Source organism: Vombatus ursinus, unplaced genomic scaffold, assembly GCF_900497805.2.
Source record: "Vombatus ursinus unplaced genomic scaffold, bare-nosed wombat genome assembly UNPS02008996.1, whole genome shotgun sequence".
Taxonomy (NCBI): domain Eukaryota; kingdom Metazoa; phylum Chordata; class Mammalia; order Diprotodontia; family Vombatidae; genus Vombatus; species Vombatus ursinus.
This window is the reverse complement of record NW_020948774.1, coordinates 745,447-770,184: the sequence shown is the minus strand read 5'-3', so window position 1 is coordinate 770,184 and position 24,738 is coordinate 745,447. Positions and strand designations below refer to the sequence as shown.

General features: G+C 41.7%; 1 protein-coding gene across 1 annotated transcript; it reads left to right on the top strand.

The window, feature by feature from the left end:
• Nucleotides 1-8,231: 8,231 nt before the first annotated feature.
• On the top strand, nt 8,232-23,547 carry LOC114034422 (mitochondrial dicarboxylate carrier-like). Its single transcript, XM_027850108.1, has 11 exons — nt 8,232-8,321; nt 12,157-12,276; nt 12,750-12,864; nt 13,059-13,107; nt 13,277-13,318; nt 14,107-14,150; nt 15,192-15,262; nt 15,887-15,979; nt 17,060-17,134; nt 17,425-17,481; nt 23,431-23,547. The coding sequence occupies exons 1-11, from the start codon at nt 8,232-8,234 to the stop codon at nt 23,545-23,547; spliced, it is 873 nt and encodes a 290-aa protein (XP_027705909.1).
• The last annotated feature ends 1,191 nt before the right edge of the window (nt 23,548-24,738 follow it).

Below are 24,738 nucleotides of genomic sequence, written 5' to 3'. Positions count from 1 at the left end.
TCTATCTATCTATCTATCTATCTATCTATCTATCTATCTATCTATCTGTCTGTCTATCTCTATCTACTTAAAAATTCTTGGTTGCCCACAACTTTCCTGCCAAGTGCATCAGTGATCTGTGTTAGCTTGCTAGCCTTGTTCAACTGGATGTAAACCATCCCTGAGGGCCACAGTGTTAAAACCTAGGGTGGAACTTGTAGTTCTGTGTGTCCAGATCAAGTCCTCCCAAGTCACCCAGCACTGTGGGGATGAGCCTTTCAGTATGGGAAAGTCAGGAGGTGCTGAAGAACAAAGATGCACGGTGGAGTGAGGTAGGCACCTGCCCCAGCCAATGATGATTTTTATTGTTTGTTAAAATTTATCTGAAATGGATTGTTAGAGAACAGTATCGTTTGTGTCACAAGGCTTGATTCTTGGGTCTGCCAGCCTATTTGATAAATCCTGCAATTGCCTTGAAACTAGAGAGAGGATCCCTAAATATAGAGACAACATGGCCTGGATTCAAGTGCCAATTCCACTCCTTAACTTCAAATCATTTAATCTCTGATCCTCAACTTCCTCTTCTATAAAATGGGCATAATAATCCTTGTACTGCTTACCTCACAGGGTTTCTGTGAACACTCAAATGAGATGATGTATGTAAAGCATATTGTAAGCACAAAGGGCTCTAGAAATATAAGCTATCATTTTGTTGTTTTCAACATTCAGTTGTGTCCTACCCTTCGTGACCTCATTTGGGATTTTCTTGGCATTGCGTAATACTGGAGTGGTTTGCCATTTCCTTCTCCAGCTCATTTTACAGATGAGGAAACTGAGGCAAACAAGGTTAAGTGACTTCTCCAGGGTCACACAACTAGTAAAGTGTCTGAGGTCAGATTTGAACTCAGGAAGATGAATCTTTCTGACTCCAGACATGGCACACTATCCACTGTGTCACCTAGTTGCCCAGGCTATCGTTATAATATGTGATTTTTTTTTTAAACTGTAAATCTTCTGGAGTTATTTATGGCAGGTATCCAGAAGGTGCCTGTCCATAATAAATTCCCAGATTTTTTTTTTTTTTTTGGTGAGGCAATTGGGGTTAAGTGACTTGCCCAGAGTCACACAGCTAGTGAGTGTTATGTGTCTGAGGCCAGATTTGAACTCAGGTCCTCCTGACTCCTGGGCCAGTGCTCTATCCACTGCACCACCTAGCTGCCCCTATTTTTCTTAATGTTCTAAAAAGATCACAAGGTTTAGAGGAACTAGGAAGACTTGATTTCAAATCCTACCCCCAACATGAACTGTGGATCCAGGATAAGTCATTTAACTTGTTTGAACCTTAGACTCCTCATTTGTAAAATGGAGAGTAATACTTCTTGTGTGCTTTACAGGTTTATTGTGAGATTCAAATGAGATAATATCTGTAAAGCTCTTTGCAGACTTTAAAATGCTACATTATACCAGATTTTAAAATTATAATTTTATTGTTGTTCTCTATTAGCAATGAATCAGCTTGCATTCATTAAGCACCTACTGTGTGCTGAGCACTATACTAAGCTCTGGGGATACAAAAAAAGGCAAAAAATAGTCCATGCTGTCAAGGAGCTCACAGTCTAATGGGGGAAACAACATGCAAATAATCATGTACCGACAAAATATCCAGGATAAATAGGCACTAAGATTAAGGAAGACTGGGAAAGGCTTCTTATAGAAGGTAGGAGTCAGAGATGAGGAGAGTGGGGAGAGAGAGAGTTCCAGGCATGGGAAACAGTCAGTGAAAACATATGGATCCAGTCAGGAGATAGAGTGTCATGTATTAAAAACAGCAAGGAGGTCAGTGTCAAATTTCATCTGCTATATAGTTTCTCGTACAGTGGCCTCCTCTATACTTCAATCTTTGCTTCAACCTGACTCCCCTAGGAGGGATACCTGCTACCTAGCTTTCCTTTTCTTTTTTTAATTAAATATTATTTCCTTTTTAGTTCCAAAGTCCCTCCCTTTTACTTTTCCTTCCCCAGCCTATGGAGAGGGCAATACAAATAAAACCCATTACAAGTATGTATGGACATGTTCAAGAAAGAAAGGCAGGCATTAGTAGAAAATATGCTTCCATTTGCACTCTGAATCCATCAGTTCTGTCTGGAGGTGGATAGCATGTTTCATCATGAATCCTTTAGAATTGTGGTTGGTCATTGTATTGATCAGAATTACTCAGGCTTTTAGAGTTGATTATATATATGATATTGAAGTTACTATATAAATTGTTATTCCGGTTATGCTCACTTCATTTTGCATCAGTTCAGATGAGTTCTTCCCAGGTTTTTCCAAAACCCTCCCCTTCATTTCTTATAGCACAACAGCATTCCATCACTTTCATAGACCATAACTTATTCAGCCATTCCCTAATTCTTTGCTACCACAAAAAGAGCTGCTGTAAATATTTTTGTACATATGGACCCTTTTCTTCTTTCTTTGATCTCTGTGGGTTAAAGACCTAGTATGGTATTGCTGGGTCAAAGGGTATGTACAGTTTTATAGCTTTTGGTGCATAGTTCCAAATTGCTTTCCAGAATGGTTGGTGCACAGCTCCACCAACAGTGCATTAGTGTACATTTTCCCTTTAGTCACTCCAGTATTTGTCATTTTCCCTAGCTTTCTCTAGGATCATTTCCCAAAGGTCATTGGGCATTATTCAAGTAAATTCCCAAATGCCACCTCTAGCAGCAAAATATGTTCTGTAGTGAAGCAGGACTCCTTTCTGCCAGCATCTCTAGTATCCTTAAAGTGTTTGGGTACAGTTATATAAATTGAAATTTTAAGTTCCAAAACAAAACATTGCTACCTCCATTACAAATCATCACCCCCCACAACTGTCCTCATCGGTTTACCTTAGTGTTAGTAAGGAGGAAGCTTTTGGGTGCTCCTGATTCAAGGTCACCTCGCTTCACAATTGCCACCTCCCAAGTGAGGTCCTTCCTTCCATACAGAACAGCAGCCTAGAGCAGATGTTCCAGCCTGAATGTGTAAATCAAAGGCAAATACTGTGAGTCTGTATTTCTAGAAGGGAATGCAATCCATTCTTGGCTTGGGGAGGCCTAGAGAGTGGCAGAGAAAATGGAAGAACCTTAGGGTTGGAGATTCCAGCCTCTCACTTGCTGTAGAAATCTGCCCTATGGTACCCCTGCCCAGTGGCCAATTCACTGCTTGTGACAGGAAACTTACTGTGAGGCATTCCAGTGTGAAACAGCTCTATTTGTTAATTCAGTCCAGTTTAATAAACATTTATTAGCATACACTGTGTACAAGGAAAGCACTATGCTAGTCTATGAGGACTGGCAGATAGATATCTCCTGAGGAGCTTAGCATCTAATGATGGGGGTGAGGGAAAATATCTGTATATGAGTAGCCTTCATCCATGGAAGAGTATATGTTGTTGCTTAGTAGTTTTCAGTCGTGTCTTGACTCTTTGTGATCTTACTTGGGGTATTCTTGGCAAAAGTACTGGAGTGATTTGCCATTTTCTTCTCCAGCTTGTTTTATAGATGAAGAAACTGAGACAAACAGGGTTAAGTGGACTTACCCAGGGTCATACAGCTAGTAAGTGTCTAAGGCTGCATTTGAACTCAGGTCTCTCTGCCTCCAGGCCCTCCACTGTAACCACTGTACCACCTAACCACCCGTGGAAGAGTATACTAAATGACAAAGAGAAAGACAGGCGAAGGACTTTGAGAAATTTGAGGTGGAAGAAATCCCTTTCTCTGGGGGAAGATAGACGCAAGGGAAGTGGATGTCAAGGAAAGCTTCATGGAAGCTGTTAAAAAATTCTTTATTGTATGCATTATATGATCCATTTTGAACCCTCACCAGAACAGCAGAATATAGCGCCAAAATCTGCCTTTCTATAATGCACATCCATTGATCCAAATTAAATTAGCAATCTTTGGAACAGAGATTTTCAACCTGAGGTCCTTGAATTTAAAAAAATTGGTAACTATTTCAATATAATTGGTTTGCTTTGTAATCCTATATATTGTACTTTACTAAATACACTATCCTGAGAAGGGTTCACAGGTTCCACCACACTGACACAAAATACATGACACAAAAAAAATGTTATGATGCCCTATTCTAGAAGTTAATCAGTGGAATATACATCACATACAGAAACAAACAAGTCTGACAACCCTGTTGTTTGATAAGGCTCACAACACAAGCTACTGGGATAAAAACTCAGTACTCAGCAAAAACTAATGAGTACATGACTTAGATATAAAGAGTGACATCATAAACAAATTCGAAGAACAAGAAAGAAATTACCTGTCAGATCTATGGATAGGGGGAGGGTTCATACCAAACAGGGGATAGAGAGGATTACAGAAGATAAATGGACAATTTTGAATGTAATAATAAAAAGTTTTTGTACAGACAAGGAAACAGGTAGCTGGGGTGGGGGGAGGGGGAATCTGCAGGAAGTTTCTTTGATAAGAATAACATTTCCACAATACATAAGGAACTGACTAGAATCTATAAGCATAAGACCTGTTGCCCAATTGAGAAGTAGTCAAAGGATATAAATAGGTGGTTTTCAAAGGAAAAAATCCAAGCAATTTTCAAAGAAGGAAATCCAAGCTATCAATAATCACAAGAAAAGAAATGCTTCAAATTACTAACAATTAGAGAATGCAAATTGAAACAACTCTGAGGTTTCACCTCATACCCATAAGATTGCCAAAATATATAAAAAAAGGAAATAACAAATGCTGAAGGGGCTGTGGGAAAATAAACACATTAAGGCCCTCTTGGTGGAGCTCTGCCCTCCTATAGCCATTCTGGGAAGCAATATGGAACTCTGCCCCAAAAGTCATCAAATGTTGTATACCCTTTCGCTCAGCGATACCACTACCAAGTATAAACCCGGAAGAGTTCAAAGAAAGAGGGAAAGGACCTATATGTACAGGTTCCCCTGAACTAGATTAAGTCTCATAATCCTTCTCCCAAATGACAACTCTCCAGATTTTTGAAGGTTCAGGTGCCTCCTCCTAAAGGGCATCTGGGTTGCTCTTGTTGGCAGTGTGCCACATGGAGCAGATGGAGGCTTGACTTAGAATCCTAGGGGCATAGGATCATGGCATCATAGATTTCTGTTTGGAAGGGGCCTTAGAAGTGATCTAATCCAACCTTCTCAATTTACAGATGAAGAAACTGAGGCCCTTGCCAGGTAAAATAAATTGTCTACGATCACACAGAGGTAGAATTGAATTATAAGGAAGTTGTTTAGTTGTGTCTTAACTCTGCATGACCCCATGGAAAAATCCATGAGGTTTACTTGGCAAAGATACTGGAGTGGTTTGCCATTTCCTTTTCCAGTGTGTCTCCATTTTACAGATGGGGAATTGAGGTAAATAGGGGTTAAGTGATTTGCCCAGGGTCACACAGCTAGTATGTGTCTGAGGCTGGATTTAAACTCAGATCTTCCTGTCTCCAAGCCTGGTGCTCTATTCACTGCACCACCTAGCTGCCCCTGATCAGGGAGACCCAGAAGATGCAGGTTTAAATCCTGCCTCAGACACTGACTACTTCTTTGTGTGACCACAAAGAAGTCAGCCTCTTTGCGACTATTTACTCTTCTGTACAATAGAGATAAGATTGCCTTTGGTACCTATCTCACCCAGGTGTTGTGATGCTCAAACATATATGGATATGTATGTGTATGTTGTCAACAGGCAATCACAGCTTCATGAAACTTACTTGAAAACTAGGTTTATTAAAAGAGAAATAAACATGTCTGTGGAACCCAAAGGGTTCACAATCCATAGAGAAATTTGCACTTTTATAACAGCAGGACAAAAGGAAGAGGTACCAGAATCTCCACCAAATGGGCGTGGCATGGGAGAGGGAAAGGCGCAGTAAAGGTAGCAAAAGGATAAAACCCCTGCCAGAGGAGAGGAGCAAGGGGATGGCAAAAGCAGCATTCTTTTCGTTCGGGAACTGCTGGACCATGAAGATAGGATGGTCTGCTTGTCCACAAGGATCCCAGCTGCACAAACAATTTCTTCACCTAGTGCAGACTGACAGGTGCCTGTCGACTCCCACGGTCACGCAGGGAACACATTGTGTCAGCTCAGGAGGGTCTTTGTCCTCGACACATTCAGGACCTCCTTCCTGCTCTGGGTCCAGTGTTTCTGGAAAATATGGCAACTCAAAAAGACAAGTTCAGGGGACCCCTTAACATTCCTTAACAATGTATATGTATGTATCCATGCATGTGCATATGTGTATGTGTATGTGCATGTGTATATGTATGGATGCACGTGCATATGTGTATATATGTGTGTATGTGTATATATGCACATAAAATAATATTCCATATATAAGGATAATACATTGGGTATATATGTGTATATATACATGTGTATATATGTGTGTGTGTACATGTGTATATATGTATATATGTACATATACATCTGTCTATATACATATATTACTTTGTAAACTTTGATGTACTACATGTCAATAATTAAATAGGAGACAAAAAAGAAATGTCAGTCATTCAACATTAGAATATGAGCTCCTAGGGCAGCTAGGTGGCACAGTGGATAGAGCCCTGGAGTCAGGAGGACCTGAGTTCAAATTCGACCTCAGATACTTGATGTTTACTAGCTGTGTGAAGCTGGGTAAGACACTTAACCCCACTGCCTAGCCAAAAAAACCAAGAATAGGAGCTTCTTCTTTTTGTATCCTTAGTACTTAGCACAGGGCTTTGCATATAGTAAATGCTTAATAAGTATTGCATTCATTCAACAAGTATTTATTAAGTGCCTCCTCTTTGCCACACACTAGTATCAGTTCCCTAAAGTTATCTGTTTCAAAGAACCTTTGGGGTTTTTTCCCTCTCTTTCTTAGAGATCAGGATAATTGACACCCCCTACAGAAAGCATTGTCTAGTAATTGAAGTGGGACAGCTCTGGAGAATCTCTCATTCTCTTTTGAGTCCAAGGAATCCTCCTTGGGGAACATCTCCTCTGCTTTTACAAAATGGTCTGATTTGCCTCCATAATGTCAGTAAGCATTTATTAAGTGCCTACTGTGTGCTAAGATCTGGAGATAGAAGGAAAGGCAAAAGACAGTCTCTGCCCTCAAGGAGCTCACAATCTAGTATGATCAGTCAGTGTTCTGGTTTGGAGGTCATACTCTGCTTCTAAATGCATTTGCTTCCCCAGTCCAGTCTGCTAGCTCTTCCCAGTGCTTTCCATGGAGATGGAATGTCCATTTCCATGCAGCCTGTAGACTTTTCCATAAATAATCCTTTGTCTGAAATGCACTCCTTCCTTCTCTTCGCCTAGTAGAAGCCCCAGCTGGATGGTGCAGTGGATTAAGTGCTAGACCTGAAGTTAAGTACAACTGAATTCAAATTTGTCCTCAAACACTGACTAGCTCTGTGACCTTAAGAAAGTCATTTAACTTCTGACTGCCTCAGTTTCCTCATCTATAAAATGGAGAGGATAATAATACCTACCTCCCAGGGCTGTTGTGAGGATAAAATGAGATCTGTTTTTAAAGTACTTTGCAAACCTTAAATCACTATAAAATGCCTACTGTTACTAAAGCACAGCTGAGATGCCACCTCCTGGGTGAGGTCTTTACAGCTCTTGGGCACAATAATCCAATTGCTAGGACTCTCCCTCTCTTCAGATTGCTTTGTATTTGTGGGTGTTGTCCTCCAGGAGTCTCCTTGAAGTAGAAAAAGTCCTTTGAGGGCAGGGCCTGTTTCATTTGTCTTTGTAGAGCCAAATGCTTATCATAATGCCAGGCACATAGTAGCTGTTTGACAAATGTTTGTAGAATTGAACTGAACTGATTATCTTATGCTCACCATAAAACTTTCTGTACCTGTTTCTGCCACCCTTCTCTTCCCTTCCCTTGCACCCACTACTGCTCTGATTGATTCCACCTGTCTTTTGAACCCTTCAGGTACTGATTCCAAGAGTCTTCTGTAAGTCAAATGGGCAGGTGCTAATGGAACAGCCAACAGCTGGCAAATGCCCTGTGGATAGTGGCCCAACTGGTCAGCATAGAATCCCTGAGCACTTCAGCATACCCTCTTGTCACTACAATGTGAACAGTCTCCATCTCCCAGAAGTGCTTGGCAGCTGCAACCTTTGATAGAATTCCTTGGCCTGTAAAACAGCAGATTGATAATCAAGACTCTCACTGAGCCCCTTGCAAGTGACTGCACCCAGAGCAACAACATGGGCAAGAAAATTGTGTTCCGCTGGGACTTTGGAGGATTGGCTTCTGCTGGAGCCACTTGTGTGACCCATCCTCTGGATCTGATCAAGGTGGGTGCCGGCATCTCCATTCCCAAGAGTCAGTGAAAGTGATGTCTTCTAGAGTTCCTAAAGCAATCATTGGGGTAGGGTGTAGTATATAAAATTCCTTGAAGTCAGGAAGACTGTGGTTCAAAGCCCTGCCTCTGGCACCTACTAGATGTGTGATGTCAAGCAAGTCTTTGAACCTTTCAGTGCCCCAGGCAACACTAAGACTTTTTAAGTTTCAGTTAAGCCATGGATCCACATTGGTGGAGAAAGAGCTTCTAATGACAACAAATTCACAGGTCCAGAAAGGGGGAAAAATGAGCAATGTATTATGTCTCTGGGAGAGAAGCAAGGGATAGATAGGATGTGCAGTAAAAGAATTTACAGTCTTGTAGTAGATGAGATATATTTAAAAGAGTTGCAATTTGGTCATGTTGGTACTTCCTCCACAGACACAAATCTCTGTAACTTAGTCTATGCCTTGTGCTTCAAGGATCTGTAATTTTGTTGTCCATGTGTGTTCAGTCATTTTTAGTGGTGTCTGACTTTTTGTGACCCCATTTTGGGGTTTTCTTGGCAAAGATATTGGAGTGGTTTGCCATTTCCTTCTCTAGCTCATTTTACAGAAGAGGAAACTGAGGCCAACAGGGTTAAGTGACTTGCCCAGGCTCACCCAGCTAGTAAGTGTCTGAGGCTGGATTTGAATTCAGGAAGATGAGTCTCCCTGACTCCAGCTCCAGCATTCTATCCACTGTGCCACCTAGCTGCCCTGTTATTTTGTTATGGGTAGGTATGCCATCTACTAATTTAGATCACAATCCATTTATAATAGTTGCTATTGCCAAAAATCCCATCACCCTGCTCCAACCTGGTGATGACCCTCTATGAAATTAATTAGGCTGTTCCTCAGACAACAGACACACAGTCCACCACTAGGTTCATTCTGTTGTTATTTAGATGTTTTTTCAATGAACAAAACTTATTTTCTCTCTGCTACCCTCCTCCAATTAAAGAAAAAAATAAAAAACAAAACTGTTGTAATATGTATAGTTAAGCAAAACAAATTCTCACATTGGTCATGTCCAAAAAGTATATATCTCAGTCTGTACCCTGAATCTGTCACCATTCTGTCAGGAAGTAAGTAGCATGTTTCATCACTGACCCTCAGAGACTATGGCTGCTGGTTGTGTTGATCAGTGTTCTTAAGTCTTTCAAAACTATTTTTCTTTACATTATTATTATTGTCTAAATTGTTCCCTCAATTTTTCTCACTTTACAAGAGCCTTCCCAAGTTTCTCTGAACCCTTCCCTTTTATCATTTCTTAGTACATGGTAGTATCCCCATTCCTGTACCATAATTTGTTCAGCTATTCAACAGTTGAGGCATATCCCCTTAGTTTCCAAGATCTTTGCCACCACAAAAAGAAAATGAATCGACCTTGTCATCAATGATTATTCTAGAGCAGAGATTCGTAACTTTTTTTTTCATAATGGATCCCTTTGACTGAGTCTGGTGAAGCCTATGGACTCTTTAGAATAATGTTGCTAAATGCATACAATTTTTATGATTACCAAGGAAACCAATTATTTTGAAGCACAGTTATCAAAATATGAAAAATTACAAATTCATAGATTCCAGATTAAGAACCTTCTTTTTAGAATGAGAAAGCCAGGGGTGTAATTGCCAGGACTCACACTCAGGTCTTGCTTCCAGTCCTATGCTTTAGTAAACTCTACCCCACTACCTAGAGGACCACAGTCCCTGGAGTTTGCCCTTTTCTCCTGCTGAGTGCACACAAGAAGCTGGCTGGAGTTTTAAAAGGCCAGAGTGGGGAACCTGTGGCGTCATGTGGCCACATGTGGCCTTCCAGGTCCTTGAGTGTAGCCTTTTGACTGAGTTCAAGTTTTAGAGAACAAATCCTTTTATTAAGGGGAGTGAAATTTGGATTCAGTCAATAGGTCACACTTAAGGGCCACATGTGTCCTCAAGGCTGCAGGTTCCCCACCCCTGACTAAGGAAAACTAAGGGGTAAGAAACTGAAAAATTTCTAGTGGAAGGTTCCTGGCTATGTTCTCCTAGCAAGCAAGATATCCCCATGTCTCTGACCAAGGTTCCTTAACAGGCTAAGCTTCCTGCTTTTGATTAAATGTGGATGGAATCCATTCCTAAGTCCTGTTTTCTTTCCTGGGACCATCCTGTCCTGTTTCTCTAGATCCTCCTTAAAAAATAAATAAATGTTTTATTTGATTTAAGGTAGATACTGCCCCAGATGAGAACCTGGCCTTGGATTCAAGAAGGTCTGCCTCTGACACGTAACTGCTGTGTGACCCTGAGCAAAAAACTAACTTCTCATTGATGCCAGAAAATTCTCTAAAACTAGATGTGGCGGACCAGATGCAAAAAACCAGACCTAAAAACCTGAAAAACCTGAACATCAATGCAGCAACTGAAATGTACTCAGTAACTATTTACTAAGTTAATTAATTTCAGTGCACCAACTATCACCGTTTTTCAGTCACTGCCCAAAGTCCCTGTTTTTCTAGATGTCCTCATTCCCTTTTCCTTTCAGATGGTCATGGCCCTATAGACTTGCATTGAGTACAAGATTTCAAGTTAGGAAGACTTGCATTTACAATTCCATCTCTGAAATTCACCAGCCTTGTGAACCTGGGCAAGTTACTGGAGCTCAGTTTCCTCATCTGTAAAATGAGTGGGTGGGTTGGATTGTCAGTTCATGTTCCCCATTGAAATCCTTCTCCTCTTGTTCTAAAAATAGACTCCCTTCTACTAGATTTCCACATTCCTTCTCTGGGGAGCTGACTGCCGCTTTTCCTCTGCCTTGGAATTTACACATAGGGATACCTGAATCTTTTTACTTTTTGTTCACCAACACTCCACCTGCTTCCCTCAGTGTCAAGGGATGACCTCGTCAGCTCAGGTGTTCCCCAAAGAGGAACTTCCCAAAGTCAGCCTACTACATTTTTACAAAATGATATCTTTAGTCAGACCCTGAGACATAAATTGAGACCTTCCCCCCAAACACACAAAATAAAAGAAGTGTGACTTCCCACGGGATATTACAGCTGTATCTCTAAGCAAGAGAGTGAGCAATAAGGTCCAGTTAGTTAAGAAGGAGAACCTAGGTCTGTGATCCTATGAGTTCTTGTAGTTCTAAATTTATGATTCAGTACATGCAAGATATTTAACATTGTATTGCATGCTTGGGACATAGACAATCCTTGCTCGCAGTCAGCTTACAGTTTGAATAAGGCCTCTGTTGCCCCTACTACTTAATGCAAGGAGTTATGCTCACCTAAAGATGCTGCTGCAAATGAGCCACCTTTAGTGGGCTGTGGATTGTGAGTGGGTCTGCCAATATATTTAGTGCATTACTGCTTAAGTAAGCGGTAAGACATCTCTATCAGGAGATGCACATTCTCCTACCTGACCCAGTTGGTTGCTGTCCAAATCTACAGTATGCAAGCCTGTTGTGGGTTTTTTTTCAGTCGGAGTACTTCCTCTACCATCCCAGGTTGCAGTTCTGCTACAGGTTGGGGGGCAGTCTTCCAGAGTTCCTCTGGACAGTTTGCCCATACCCACCCCCCGATCCCAGCCAACCTGGTGATGTGCCTCTCTGAACTTAGCTAGGTTGGTCCTCAGATCAAAGGCATACGGCCCCTTTTCTGGGTCTGTCCTTGAAGGATTTCCAATGTGGATGAAATCCATTTCGTCTCGTGCTCTGTTGGTGCAAGATTTGGGAACCCTGGCTCCTCTCTGTGTTGTCAGTTACCCCACAATGCAGCAGCTCATTGTGTCATCCCACCTCCATGTTCATCCTCACTTGTCTCTCTGGTGTAGGTCCATCTTCAGACTCAGCACAGAGCAAATATTGGCTTTGCTGGCATGACAGTGAGGGTGATTAGCGTCAGTGGCTTTATGGCACTTTACAATGGGCTCTCTGCCTCACTCTGTAGACAGGTAGGTGACAGATGGGGACCCCTACTATCTTGTCTCTGATCTAACCCATCCTGGGTCCAGAAAGTGATCAACCTAGCTGACATTGTGACTGTTAGTGTCACAGTTATGGCTAACTCCAGGATGACATCTTTAGACTTGGCTGTCATCCTCAACTCCTCATTGTATCCCCAGCACCTCATAGCACATAGTAGGTATCTAACAAATGTTTGTTGATTGACTGACATCTCCAAACATTCTTTTCCCGCCCAGTAAAATATAACCTCGTTGAAGGTTCCTTTTTGTCTTTGACTTAATCAAGGCCTGGCACATAATAAATTTAACAAATGCTGTAATTTTGAGGGTTGTTTTTGTTTTTTGTTCTTTTAAATCTTGCCTGTTCACCCCAGGGTAATGAGATGTAGGGATTTCTACTTAGGATTTCTCCTGGCTTTCTGAGACATCCTTGTCTTTGAAACTTGCTGTGTCTTTATCAGCTGACCTATTCTGTGACTCGCTTTGCCATCTATCACTCACTTCGGGACCATGTGATACACGGCCAGAAGCAGCACCTGCCCTTCTATCAGAAGGTGTATATGGCAGCCCTTGGAGGTGAGTAAAGAGGAGCTGAACTTGGGGATGATAGAGAGGAGCCAGCCTTGCCCAAGAGCCAAAGGATTGTTGAGGGCTGTTGTTCATTTCCCCTGAGAAGGCTATTGGAAATAAGAAACCGTGGGAGCTGAGTGGACTTGCATGGAGTATGAAGCAGGCTTGTAAATCCTTTGCCCTTTTCCCTCTGGTTTTAGGTTTTGTTGGCGGGTTTGTGGGGACCCCAGCAGATATGGTGAATGTTAGGTCAGTCACATCCCCTGTTACCTTCCCTCTCTTTTCTCTTGTTCCTTTACCTGGGTAGTTCTCCCCTCTATCATTTTCTCCTTGACATCTCTATTCCTCTGAACCTTCTCACATCCCTGTGTCCTACAAGGGTGGTTGACCCTTCTAATTGGATCTCATTTGGAAGCAGGATGCAGAATGATGTGAAGATGCCAGTGCACCTGAGGAGGAAGTAAGTTGCAAAGGAGAGGGACTGAGTTCATAATTCCTAGAAGCTCTGAACTGGAAGGGGCCTTAGAGATCACCTCATCCAAACTGAAGCCCAAAGAAAACTCAAGAGCTATTCGTTAGTGTTTTGGGGAGTAGAGATGGCGCTAACAGACTCACGTTCTAGTCTTCTTGAACATACTATGGCAGGATTATATTTCCTTGCTATCTTCTCCTAGCTGTCATTAAAGCCCCAGGGACATTGAGCCCTGCCCCCAGGCCACTGTGGCAAAGTGCCCAGCAGAATGCATAAACCAGAGAATGAAACTTGCTGGTCGATGTGAGGAAAGAAATCTCACCTGGTGGGAATGAAAGCCTGAAAAATAGGAATCTGAAGAAAGCTGCAAATGAATGTGCTGATCCATACCCAGTGAACCATGCAAAAAAGTCCCACAATTTTGCTGAAATAAATAGCAGTAGGTCTTGCTGTTACCAGATGGCAGCTATTCCACAAGAAATGTGCTGCCTTTGACTAGCAATGTAAAAAGGAATAATTTGGACTTAATAAGGAAATAGAAATAGCCTGGATAACTGAAATCCACAGATGATCCCTGAATTCTACTTTAGTCTTCCCTGTAATATCCAAGACACTGATTGCAAAAAGGGACAAGCCAAGAATTGAAAACCTACAAATTAAATAACCAGTCCTTGAGACATAACTAACTATATATGTGTGAGAGTGTGTGTGTGTGTGTGTGTGTGGATGAGTGTGTGTGTGTGTGTGTATAAATAAAAACATTTTCTATCCTATAGTTATTCCCATGTGCTGAACGGGATGACTCGTATAATTCGAGAAGGTAGGCTTTCCTAAAGGGGAAGAAAAATAGAAATTTGTTTATTGTTGCTGTTACTGTTTTTTGAATCATGTTTATTAGAACAAAGTGAGTTCTAGGTACCTACCAAAATAAAGCTTCTGAAATAAGGAGTACATAGTTTGGGATTTTCCTATGATCTAACAAGCAGTACCCCTCTTATGTTCAGGATGAGAGGCAACCTGGAGTGGACTGAGGTCTGGCTCTGAAATCAAGATGATCTGGGCTCAAGTCATGCCTCTCACATATACCAGCTATATGACTTTGGACACATCACCCCAAGGAATTCTATAAGACTCTGAATTATGACCAGGCGGGGGGGGGCGTAGGGGGGTCAGGGGGAAGAGGGGGCTGTTGTTCTGCATTTTCATTTACACCAATGTAATTAAAGGTCTAGACCCCAAAAGTAAAAGATGCAAGTAACCATTCTAAGAGATACAAAGATGAAATAGTCCCTGCTTTCAAGGGGGTCTACATTCTATTGAGGGGCTGCAATATGTAAACATATAAGTATATACATAAAAATTTGAGGAGGGAAAGAGGACAAATGATGAAGGGGGTGGCCTATGGACCATGGCTTTTTTTTTTTTTTTTTACATATGACTTTTATTTACCTTTCTGTGTGTATACTCATTCCCTTAATGGGGAATGTAAGGTCTTGGAGGATAGGGAGGACAGGGACAGTTCATATTTGTACCCTCAGTGCCCAATACCTAGTAGGAGCTTAATAAATGGTTACTGAATGGTTACTGAAATTGAATCGAATTGAACGAAGCTCAGGATTCTCTATGAGGGAGTGCTAGAAATCCACAGGTCGCTTTTTATCTTTGTATACTGGCACCTACCTTGGGATCCTTACACATTGCATGCACTATTTAATGAGGTTTGTTGAATTAAACATGGAGATGAATTAACTCTGGAGGCTCTCAGGGTAATTGACCATATTGGGACTGGGCCTATAGACCCTTGGTCCAAACTTGCTCAATTTCATTCTATCTGCTTCCCTACCCCTCTTCTTTCCTCCAGAGGGGTTTTCGACATTATTCTCTGGTGCTACCCTGGCATCAGGGCGAGGGGCTTTGATGACAGTGGGACAGGTAGGACATGTTCCCTCCCACAGATCTTCACGTATCTGTTTTAACTCCATCTGTTGGGTGTGAGAGTGTCATAGAAGGAGGCCAGAAATGAAGTTATCACAGAATCTCAGGCTGTTTCAATGTAAGTTCACCTTTAAAACTGTAAAAATACTATTGAATCCTATTTACATACTATATAGTCACAGGTCTGAAAGAAAGTGTTCAGAACTGCTGCTTCAGGGAAAAAGGTTTGGTGAGATATATAATAATTAATTTACATTTATGGAGTGCTTTAAGATTGATAAAGGGCTTTCCTCACAACAACCCCACAAGAGAGGAAATACAGGTATTATCTCTATTTTACAGAGGAAGAAACTGAGTCTCAGGGAGGTCAAGCAGTTTGTCCATAACCACACAGCCAGTAAGTGTCAGGGCTAGGATTCAAACCTGACTGTCCTGGCTGCAAGGCCAGACTTCTCTGCCCATGATGCCATAGTATATAGTTATTGCTGGGTGCATACTAAGCTTCTGTGCAAAGTTCCTGCTGGACAGAGGTGATAAGAGAGGAACAGGCATAAAATGCTGCTATGGTTGAGGTTTGAAGGTGCTGACATGGTTCCTCTTGATTTCAATCTCCTCCTGCAGGCATCCTGCTATGACCAAATCAAGCAACTGGTGCTCACCTCGACTTCCTTCTCAGACAGCCTCAGCATCCACATTATAGCCAGTTTCATTGCTGTAAACTCCAAGTGATATTCATGAAGCTATATGACCTTGTATGTGTAGTGGAATGCACATGTGGCATATGCTGTCTCGGAATACAAACTTCTAGAGCGTTTAGTATGTTATGGGGAAATCTCCCCAAAATATTAATGTAGTCCCATTGGTACCTCATCTCTCATTGAGACCCACAGAAAAGTTATCCCCATTTCAAGATACTCTTTGGGTCAACACTCATGCAAAACCATAGTCCGAATCCCCCACCAATGATATTTTTATCCTATCATTGACATGATAGCTATCTCATCCTTAAATCATAGACTTAGCTATGCAAATTTGGATTGTCTGATGCGCACTGAACTCCTATTAGGACTTCTAGTTATGAGTAAGCCTTTGCTCCTTATCACTTAAGGTTTCTCACAAAGTCAAAATTTCTTTATTCTTTCCTTGTGCATGATGTGTTATCAATTTCCTTTGTAATTTTAGTTCCCATAATGAACAGCACCAAGTCCAATCAGATGTTTTGTCACTTGATGTGTATACAGTCATTTTTTGTGTTGAATACAACTGCATTATTGGGTGGCCACCAGCCTATTCACCCTTCCAGATGCCCACTCCCATATGCCTTGAATAAAGGAAATAAGGTGAGGATGCAGAGCTATTAGGAGGAAGAGATCAAATCAGCAATACCACCTCTCCCCGCAAAAAACAAAAACACAAACACAACCACATCTTTCTTGATGCTGTGGTTGGGAAGGGGACACAAATTTTTGAGAATAGAACCTGCTTCTGGACAGCAGCAGCTTCTCCTGGGGCTTTTACTGATGAATCTGAAAGTCAACAACTTGGTAGGCTCTGGTGAATGACCATGATGCTATGGTTTCTGAAATAGGAGGTGATGGACAGTGTGATAAGTCATATCCATCCACTGGGTGATCAGTTGGTTCTCAGGCACCTTGCTGGTACCTTCTGTTTGCCAAAGCATTGGGAGATTTAAATGAGAAAAATGCCTAGAATATTCTAAGAAGAAATTACCAATGGACAATGGCAGGGGAGCTCTTTTACCCCCTATAATCTCGAAGTTCTCCTTCTCCCTAGGGTCTGTATGCCACCTTGCTATGTCAGCCCTTGGATGTGCTCAAGACTCGAATGATGAATGCCCAGGATTATGATGTGAGTTCATAGAGCTATTTCATTTCTCTTAAAGACCCTTCCTCCCAAATGTCGTTACTATCACAAAACCAAAGAATTAGCATAGGCTATTTTTTAACTCTGGGGGTCACCTCAATTTTTTCAGCTTAGCCACTAGAAAACCTTTCTCTTCAAAAAAAGGTGCTAACTTGCCTGGCTTTGTCTGCAACACAGTCCATGAAGTTGAGGGGAAAGAGCTACACGGGGACTAAGGTACAACTAGACTGTTGAATATGTCATCTTTGGGAAATTGTGTTTGTTGTCTCTTCCAGAGTATCATTCATTGTGTATCAGAGACAGCCAAATTGGGACCTCTGGCATTTTACAAGGTACCTATTCTTTTAAGAAGCTTAAGGACTTGTCATTGGTAGGGTTTTAGGGAAAGGGGCCCTACCTTGCAGAAGATTCAGAGAAGAGTTGATGAATCATTTTTTAAAAAAAGTTTGACAGAGAAATTTTAAGGATCTACAAGTTTCATACAAACTCTCAAAAACTTGTAACTTTTTTTTAGTAACCACCCAATCCATACTTATCAGTGATGGCCACACCATTTTTATAATAGCCCCAAGTAGACTTTAGAGAGGGCAGAGATGATTTCGTTTTTGTCTTTATGTTCCCAGTGCTTAGCACAATGATGCGTGCGCACACGTGGTAAGTACTTAATAAATGCTTATTGAATCAAAGTGTGTCACTGAGTAGAATTTAAATTAATGAGTAGAATTTAGATGATGTAAAAATAAAAGCCATCAGTAAAAATTTATTTTAAAAATGAATTAACAAATAGCCACTTATCTTTAGTGCCAGGAACAATCATACCCTTGCCCCCTACAAATTCAAACCTGTTTTTCAGTGGTCAGTAGTATCAATAGGCAATCAAAATGTCACGAGACTTAAGTGAAAACTGGGTTTATTACAAGAAAAATGAACACGCATGTGGAACCCAAAGGTCCCCCTAAAGTTTACATCTTTATAATAGCAGGACAAATACCAGGAAGGGGTGTGACATGGGAAGGGGAATGGTGTAGCAAAGGTGGGAAAAAAGACAAAACCACTCCCCATGGGAAGGAGCAAAAGTCTCATTCTTTTCCCTTGGGAACTGTTAGACTATGAAGATAGGAGGGTCTGCTTATCTGCAAAGGACCCCATCTGCACAAGCATTATCCCAGCCTGGCACGGACTGGCTGGTGCCTGTCTTGTCTCCCAAGGGTACACAGGGAGTCCAGCTTGGGGTGCAACAACAAATTATGTCAGCTCAGGGGGAGCTTTGTCCTTGACACATTCAGGCCCTCCTGCATGCCTAGGTCCAGTGTTTCTGGAAAATATGGCAACTCACAGACAAGTTCAGGGGACCCCTTAACAGCAGTCTTACACCCCTCAAATTACCTTGTACAAGGTGTCTCCAAAGTCTTAATGCAGTTTTAAATGGCTTAAGTAATTTTTAAAGCCATTTAAAACTGCACTAAGACTTTGGAGATACCCTTAATTTATTTGTTTTGAATATGTGTTGTATCCTGCCACCACCCTAGGCAAAATGAAAATTCCTGAAAGGCAGGGACTGTTTATGTTTTGGTCTTTACATCTCCAGCACCTAGCACAAGGCTTTGCACATTGTTGTTGTCACTCAGTTAGTTGGTTGCTTTTGTTTTTTTTTTTTCAGTCCTATCTGACTCTTCGTGACCCCATTTGGGGTTTTCTTGGCAAAGATACTGGAGTGGTTTGCCATTTCCTTCTCCAGCTCATTTTACAGATGAGGAAACTGAGGTAAACAGGGTTAAGTGACTTGTCCAGGGTCACACAGCTAGTAAGTGTCTGAGGCCAGATTTGAACTCAAGATGACTCTTCCTGACTTCAGGCCTGGCACTCTGCGCCATCTACTGCTACCCTTGGGAGTTGGGGACAGACCCATAATTTCATAGGTGTAGGGAACTCTCTGTGGAAACTCTGCTATCACTGCAGTTTAGTAACTCATCTCTAACTCACAGCCTTAGAGAGTCTCCCACAATCATACAACTATTCTGTATGAAAGGCAGGACTCAAACTCAGTGCCTCCTGGCTCCAAGGATAGCCTTTTATCCTCTATTCCACACTGCATCATGTTTTGGATAGGCAGAAATAAATAGCATTCCAGGGTAGCAACTAGGTGGCACAATGGATAGAGTGCTTACCTGGAGTCAGGAAGAACTGTGTTCAAATTAGGGTTCAGACACTCATTAGCTATGTGACTCATGAGTAAGTCACTTAACCTCTGTCTTCCTTAGTTTCCTCATCTTTAAAATGGGGGCAATAATAGCACCTAGTCCTATGGTTGTGATTAGGAACAAATGAAATAATATTTGTAAAGTGCTTTGCAAACCTTAAAGTATTATACAAATACTAGCTATAATAATAGTTGTTCTTCAGTCATTTTTCAGTCATGTCTGACTCTTTGTGACACTTTTTGGGGCCTTTTCCTGGGAAAGATATTGGAGTAGTTTGCCATTTCCTTCTCTAGCTCTTTTTACAGGTGAGAAAATTGGGGCAAATAGGGTTAAGTGACTTGCCCAGGATCACACAGCTAGTGATGGTCTGAGGCCAGATTTGAACTCAGGAAGAATTTTCCTGACTTCAGGCTTGGTACTCTATCCACTGTGCCACCTAGCTGCTCAATAATAATAATGATGATTATTATTATTATTATTCCAGGGGAAGTAGATAGCATGAGCAAAGTTGAAGAGGTGGGAATGCATAGAAAATATTCAGGGTGCAGTGAGCAGACCAACTTGACTGGAGTGGAAAATTTATTTAGAGAACTAGTAGAGAAAGAAGGATAAGATCAGAAAACTGGCTTAGTTAGGGCCAGTTTGTAGCAGGCTCTGAATGTAAGAGTAAAGAGACTGGAATTTATCATGCAGGCAATGGGAAGCCACTGAAAGATTTCATTGTGTGGAGTAACTTATTTGTAGAATAGGTAGACGAATCTGACAGAAGTATGTAGAATGGATTGGAGGAATTAGAATCGGACCATTTGGAAGATCAGGCAACAGATAATAGCAGACTAGATAGTGACAGAAACAGATGAATAGTAGGCAGCATGGCATAGTGGACAGAGTACCTGGAGTCAGGTCGACCAGGGTTAAAATTCTGCTTTAGACACATTAGCTGTAAGACTACGGTTAAATCACTTTATCTCAGTGAACCTTGGTTTCATCATCTGTGAAGGGGGGGATAATAGCTCCTATCTCACAAGTCAGTTTATCAAATAAGATAATGCTTGTAAAGTGTCTTTTGAACCTTAAAGAGCTATATTGGTGTCATCCATTATTATAAATTTAAAAACACTGGATTTGGGATTTAAGAAACTGGGTTTGAATCTTGTATTAGTAACTTACTACTTGTATGACTTTGAGCAAGTCACTTAGCCCCACTAGGCCTCAGCTTTTCCTCATTTATAAAATGAAGGGGTTGGTGTCATAGGTCTCTTCTGTGTCTTAATTCTTTGATCCTGTAAGGATTTGAAACATGGAAGGATTAACATGATCAGGTGACTGACTGGGAGTTGTAGAGATGTGAGGTAATGGTGACTCAGACTGAGTGAGTGACAGTATGATTAGCAGAAATACGAAGTCGGAAAGAGCAACTATTTTGGAGATGTTGAGTTTTACTTTAGATATCCTGAGTTTAAGGTGACAGCTGTCCAAATGGAAATATCTAGTGGACAACTGGAAATGTTGGACTGGGACTTGAGGGGTCAGGGATGGGAGATATAGGGAGTCACCAAATAAAAACGCTAGCTGAAGCTGTGAGAATGGATGTGTTCTCTAAAGAAGAGGGCTCCTCGGGAGAGGAGAGGCCAAGAGTTGGACATTAGGGAGGGTCCCCATGAGGAGCCAAGAAAGAACAAGGAAGGGAAAGAAACAGAGAAGGCAGAGAAGAACCAGCCGGGATTTTCATGGAGTTTGGTGATCAAGGGGGCAAATTTTCAAGAAAAGGGGAAGGTGTGATAAATTGATACAGAAAAGGACAAGGAGGAAAAAATTACTTATTTTGGCAGTTAGAAAGCCTGGTGACTTTCAAGAGTCAGTTTCAGTGGACAGGTAAGAGTAGAAACCAAACTGTAGGACTCCAAGGAATGAAGAGGTAACAAGGAAATGGGTATAGCGAATGTAGATGAATTTTTTGGGAAGGTTGGCTGTGAAAGGACTGTAGCTCAAGGGAGAAGTATATTTATTTAAAGGAAGGCTTTTTCCTAGGTAAGGAGCAAGTGGAGGGAGGGGATAACTGATGGAATAAGGTCTCGAAGGAGGAAGGAAGAGCTGACCAATTCTTTATTTGCCCCACTTAGTTTTTTGTTTGATTTTTTTTCCTTGTGTTTGCGGTGGGAGGGAGTTGGTACCTGACTAAGTCCCCAGCCCAGGATGTAATTACAGAAAATAAAAGGCATATAATAAGTTGTTAAACTAAGTGCAAAGACTTGTATAACTTTTATCCCTTTATGAGGTTTGAAAAAGGCCTGGTAAAATTAGAAAGGCAGCTGGCCATTGAGAAACAATTAAGCACGCTCGTGGGTGGCCCCTAAAAGGCCAGCCTAGCTTCTGAGAGCAGCACAAGCGTTTCAGTGGTGGCAGCAATTCAAGACAGCAGTTCTGTGGAGCGTGGTCCCTTCAGCCCTTGTCCGCTAGCGGAGGGCATTTCTTCTCCTTCCCTATCCCATCTGTCATGGCATTTTGTAATAGAGCTTCTGACCCATTAGGAGACACCACACTAGCAGGGAACACTCTGTGACGAACACAGATGTAGCGAGCAGCATTTAAGGCAGAAAGCAGCTTCAGTGATTGCCTTGGCTGTTGAGATTCAAACTAGAGAGAGAGGAGCAAAGCTGGGGAGCCCATGGGGAAAGAAAGCATGGTGGGTACTGCAGTACCATAGGCATTAATTTCCCTGGTCATATGTGTTCTTCATGTGTATGTCTCACTACCAATTGTACTCAAAGTTTATGCTCATTTTCCCCACTGCAAAGCATGTATTAGTGGGAGAATGTGCCTCAGATTTAGGAGGAGGGGTAATAGTTTTTTAGCTTCTGTTCTTGCTATGCCATCTTAGTAATAAATGCCTTTGCTTTAAACCATGCCTGCACAACCTTTGGCCTCCAGGTTGCTTGAGGCATGCCAAAGGATTTCAGGTGTCCTTCAGAAATGTAGAGGAAAACGTCCTTTGTATGTAGAGGCAATCCTTTGGCATGCCACAAACAACCCAGGCTGTAATTGGCCCACGGGCCTCAGGTTGTGAAGGCCTGCTTTGAACTAAATATATCTATGCAGAAGACTCTTCTGGCTGACTGTTAAAAATTAGCTCACCTATAAAGGCTCATTTTAGTACTATAGATACATATAGTATCTTGAAACCTATGAAAATCACCACCCTTTGGATCACTCAACTTGCAGGTCTGAGTTGGGGAGTTAGCCCAGAGGTATACTTGCAACAAGCAAGTTAGAAGCAGGCTAGTTTAGTGGATAGTTTAGTTCAAATCCTTATCTCTGGCACATAGTAGCTGTGACCCTCAGCCCCTCAACCTTTATGTGCCTCAGGCAATCCACTTCCATATAGTTTGTAATATGGTTCAGAGTTTCCTATATTGAATTCAATTCAACAGTTACTAAAGGTCTACAAGTAGCCTTGCACTAGGAGCTAGAAAGACAAGGCAAAAACCCTCCTTGCTGGAGCCATTTACTTTCTATTGGGAATTCTCAGACACTTACTGGCTGTGTGACTCTGGACAAGTCACTTAACCCCGTTTGCCTCATCTGTAAAACGAGCTGAAAAAAGAAATGGCGAAACACTCCATTATCTTTGCCAAGAAAACCCTGCCAAAAGGGGTCACAAGGATTTTGACACAACTGAAAAACACCTAAACAAAGCAAACAGGAATTCTAAGAGACAGGTGTGAAGATCAAGTAAATTCCAGGCATGAAAGATGACTTGTGCACAGAGGTGGGAGACTGATGAGCCAGCTAGTTTTAATGGGAGGAAGAGTGTTCACGGGGAGGGATATACAGTAAGACTAGAAAGGTAGTTGGAAACTATATTATGGAAGGCTTTTAGTGCCAGGCTGAGAATTTTGTATTTTATTTTAAGATTTAGATATCTCGTGTAATTCTATAGGTAGATCATAGTAGCCTCATTGCATTTGTGTTTTGTGTCATTGAAGAGTCTGGGTTCCTTAGATTAGTGTCAAGGATTTTTTCACATACCTGAACACCCACTCCTGCCTCTACTTCATCTTTTCCCCCCTCTCATTTCAGGGTATGTTCCCTGCTGCTATCCGCCTGATACCACGTACCATTTTAACCTTCGTCTTCTTGGAGCAACTTCGGTTAAACTTTGGAATCCCAATAAAAAGTGACTTGGGTCAAGACTGAGGTCCACCTAAGTGAGTGTGCCTAAGTTTGCCAGAGATTCCATCAAAAAGACCAAGACTGTTCCCCAGATACCTCTGACTTAGCCATTTCAGGGTGTAAAGAAGCTCATTGACCTGGCATGATTTCCTATGCCTTGGCTTGTACACTTCATCAGTATACAAGTACACTGTTATAGCCTCTTAGGGGAATTGGTGATGTCCGTTGATCCTTCTGCCTTTCTCTCCACCCTCACCTACTTACCTTAGTGCAGTGGTCTATTCAGGTGTGCCTTCTTTCTTTGTGGCCTTTATAGCCTTATCTCCTTGTAACCTGTGGAGGCTGTGATGTAGACCAGAGAATAATATCACATTCTGGTGTGAGAAGGTTGATTTCTGCAGTTCCAGAGCCAATGACAGAGATATGTTGGTTCTCAGGGATATGGTCTGCCCTGGGGATTTGTGGGGGGATGCTCTTAACTTGCCCTTCTTAATGCATTTTAGACAGTACCTTACTTCCCCCCAACCCCATCTTCAGCTTGGGTCTCTGCATCCCTCAGAGGCTGTGAAGATTGAATCTTGGCTGTCATTATTGGTCCCATCACAGCCACAGCATATCCAGACCTGCCTTGGACCTGGAGGCAAACTGTGTGTACATATTTGGGGTGATGGGTAGGAGCAAGGATTCATGGGGGGGGTGCAAAACTTCTAATTGTTTGCATTTTAAATGTTCATCTCTGATATTTTAATCATTTTCATTCTGTCAATTCAAACACTAAATATATTTTTCCCCAAGTCCTCATGTGTGTTTGTCATTATTAGACTGTGCCCTAAAGCAGGCCGGGCAACGGTAGCCTTTTCCAAGGCTGTGCTTTCTGCCTGCATGTCTCTGGGTCTTCCTCTTGGTGCACCAGTGGATTGGACTTCCGATATGATACTGTCCTGCCCAGGACAGGAGGCAAATGGACATAAAAATGAACCTAAGGTCACTATAGTTCCAGGGCCTTTGGGTCAGTGGTTTCTAGGAGATGTGTGGTGTGACCCTATTTGCCAGTAAGCTTATAAAAGTTAATTTAATCTAATAACATATACCTCTCATCAAAGAACTCACTAGAACTTAATGATCTCACTCCCTTTCCCTTTGAGGACAAGCTCATCCCAGCATCCATTATTTCATGGATTTGAATGTAATATATATATATAAGGAAATATATAT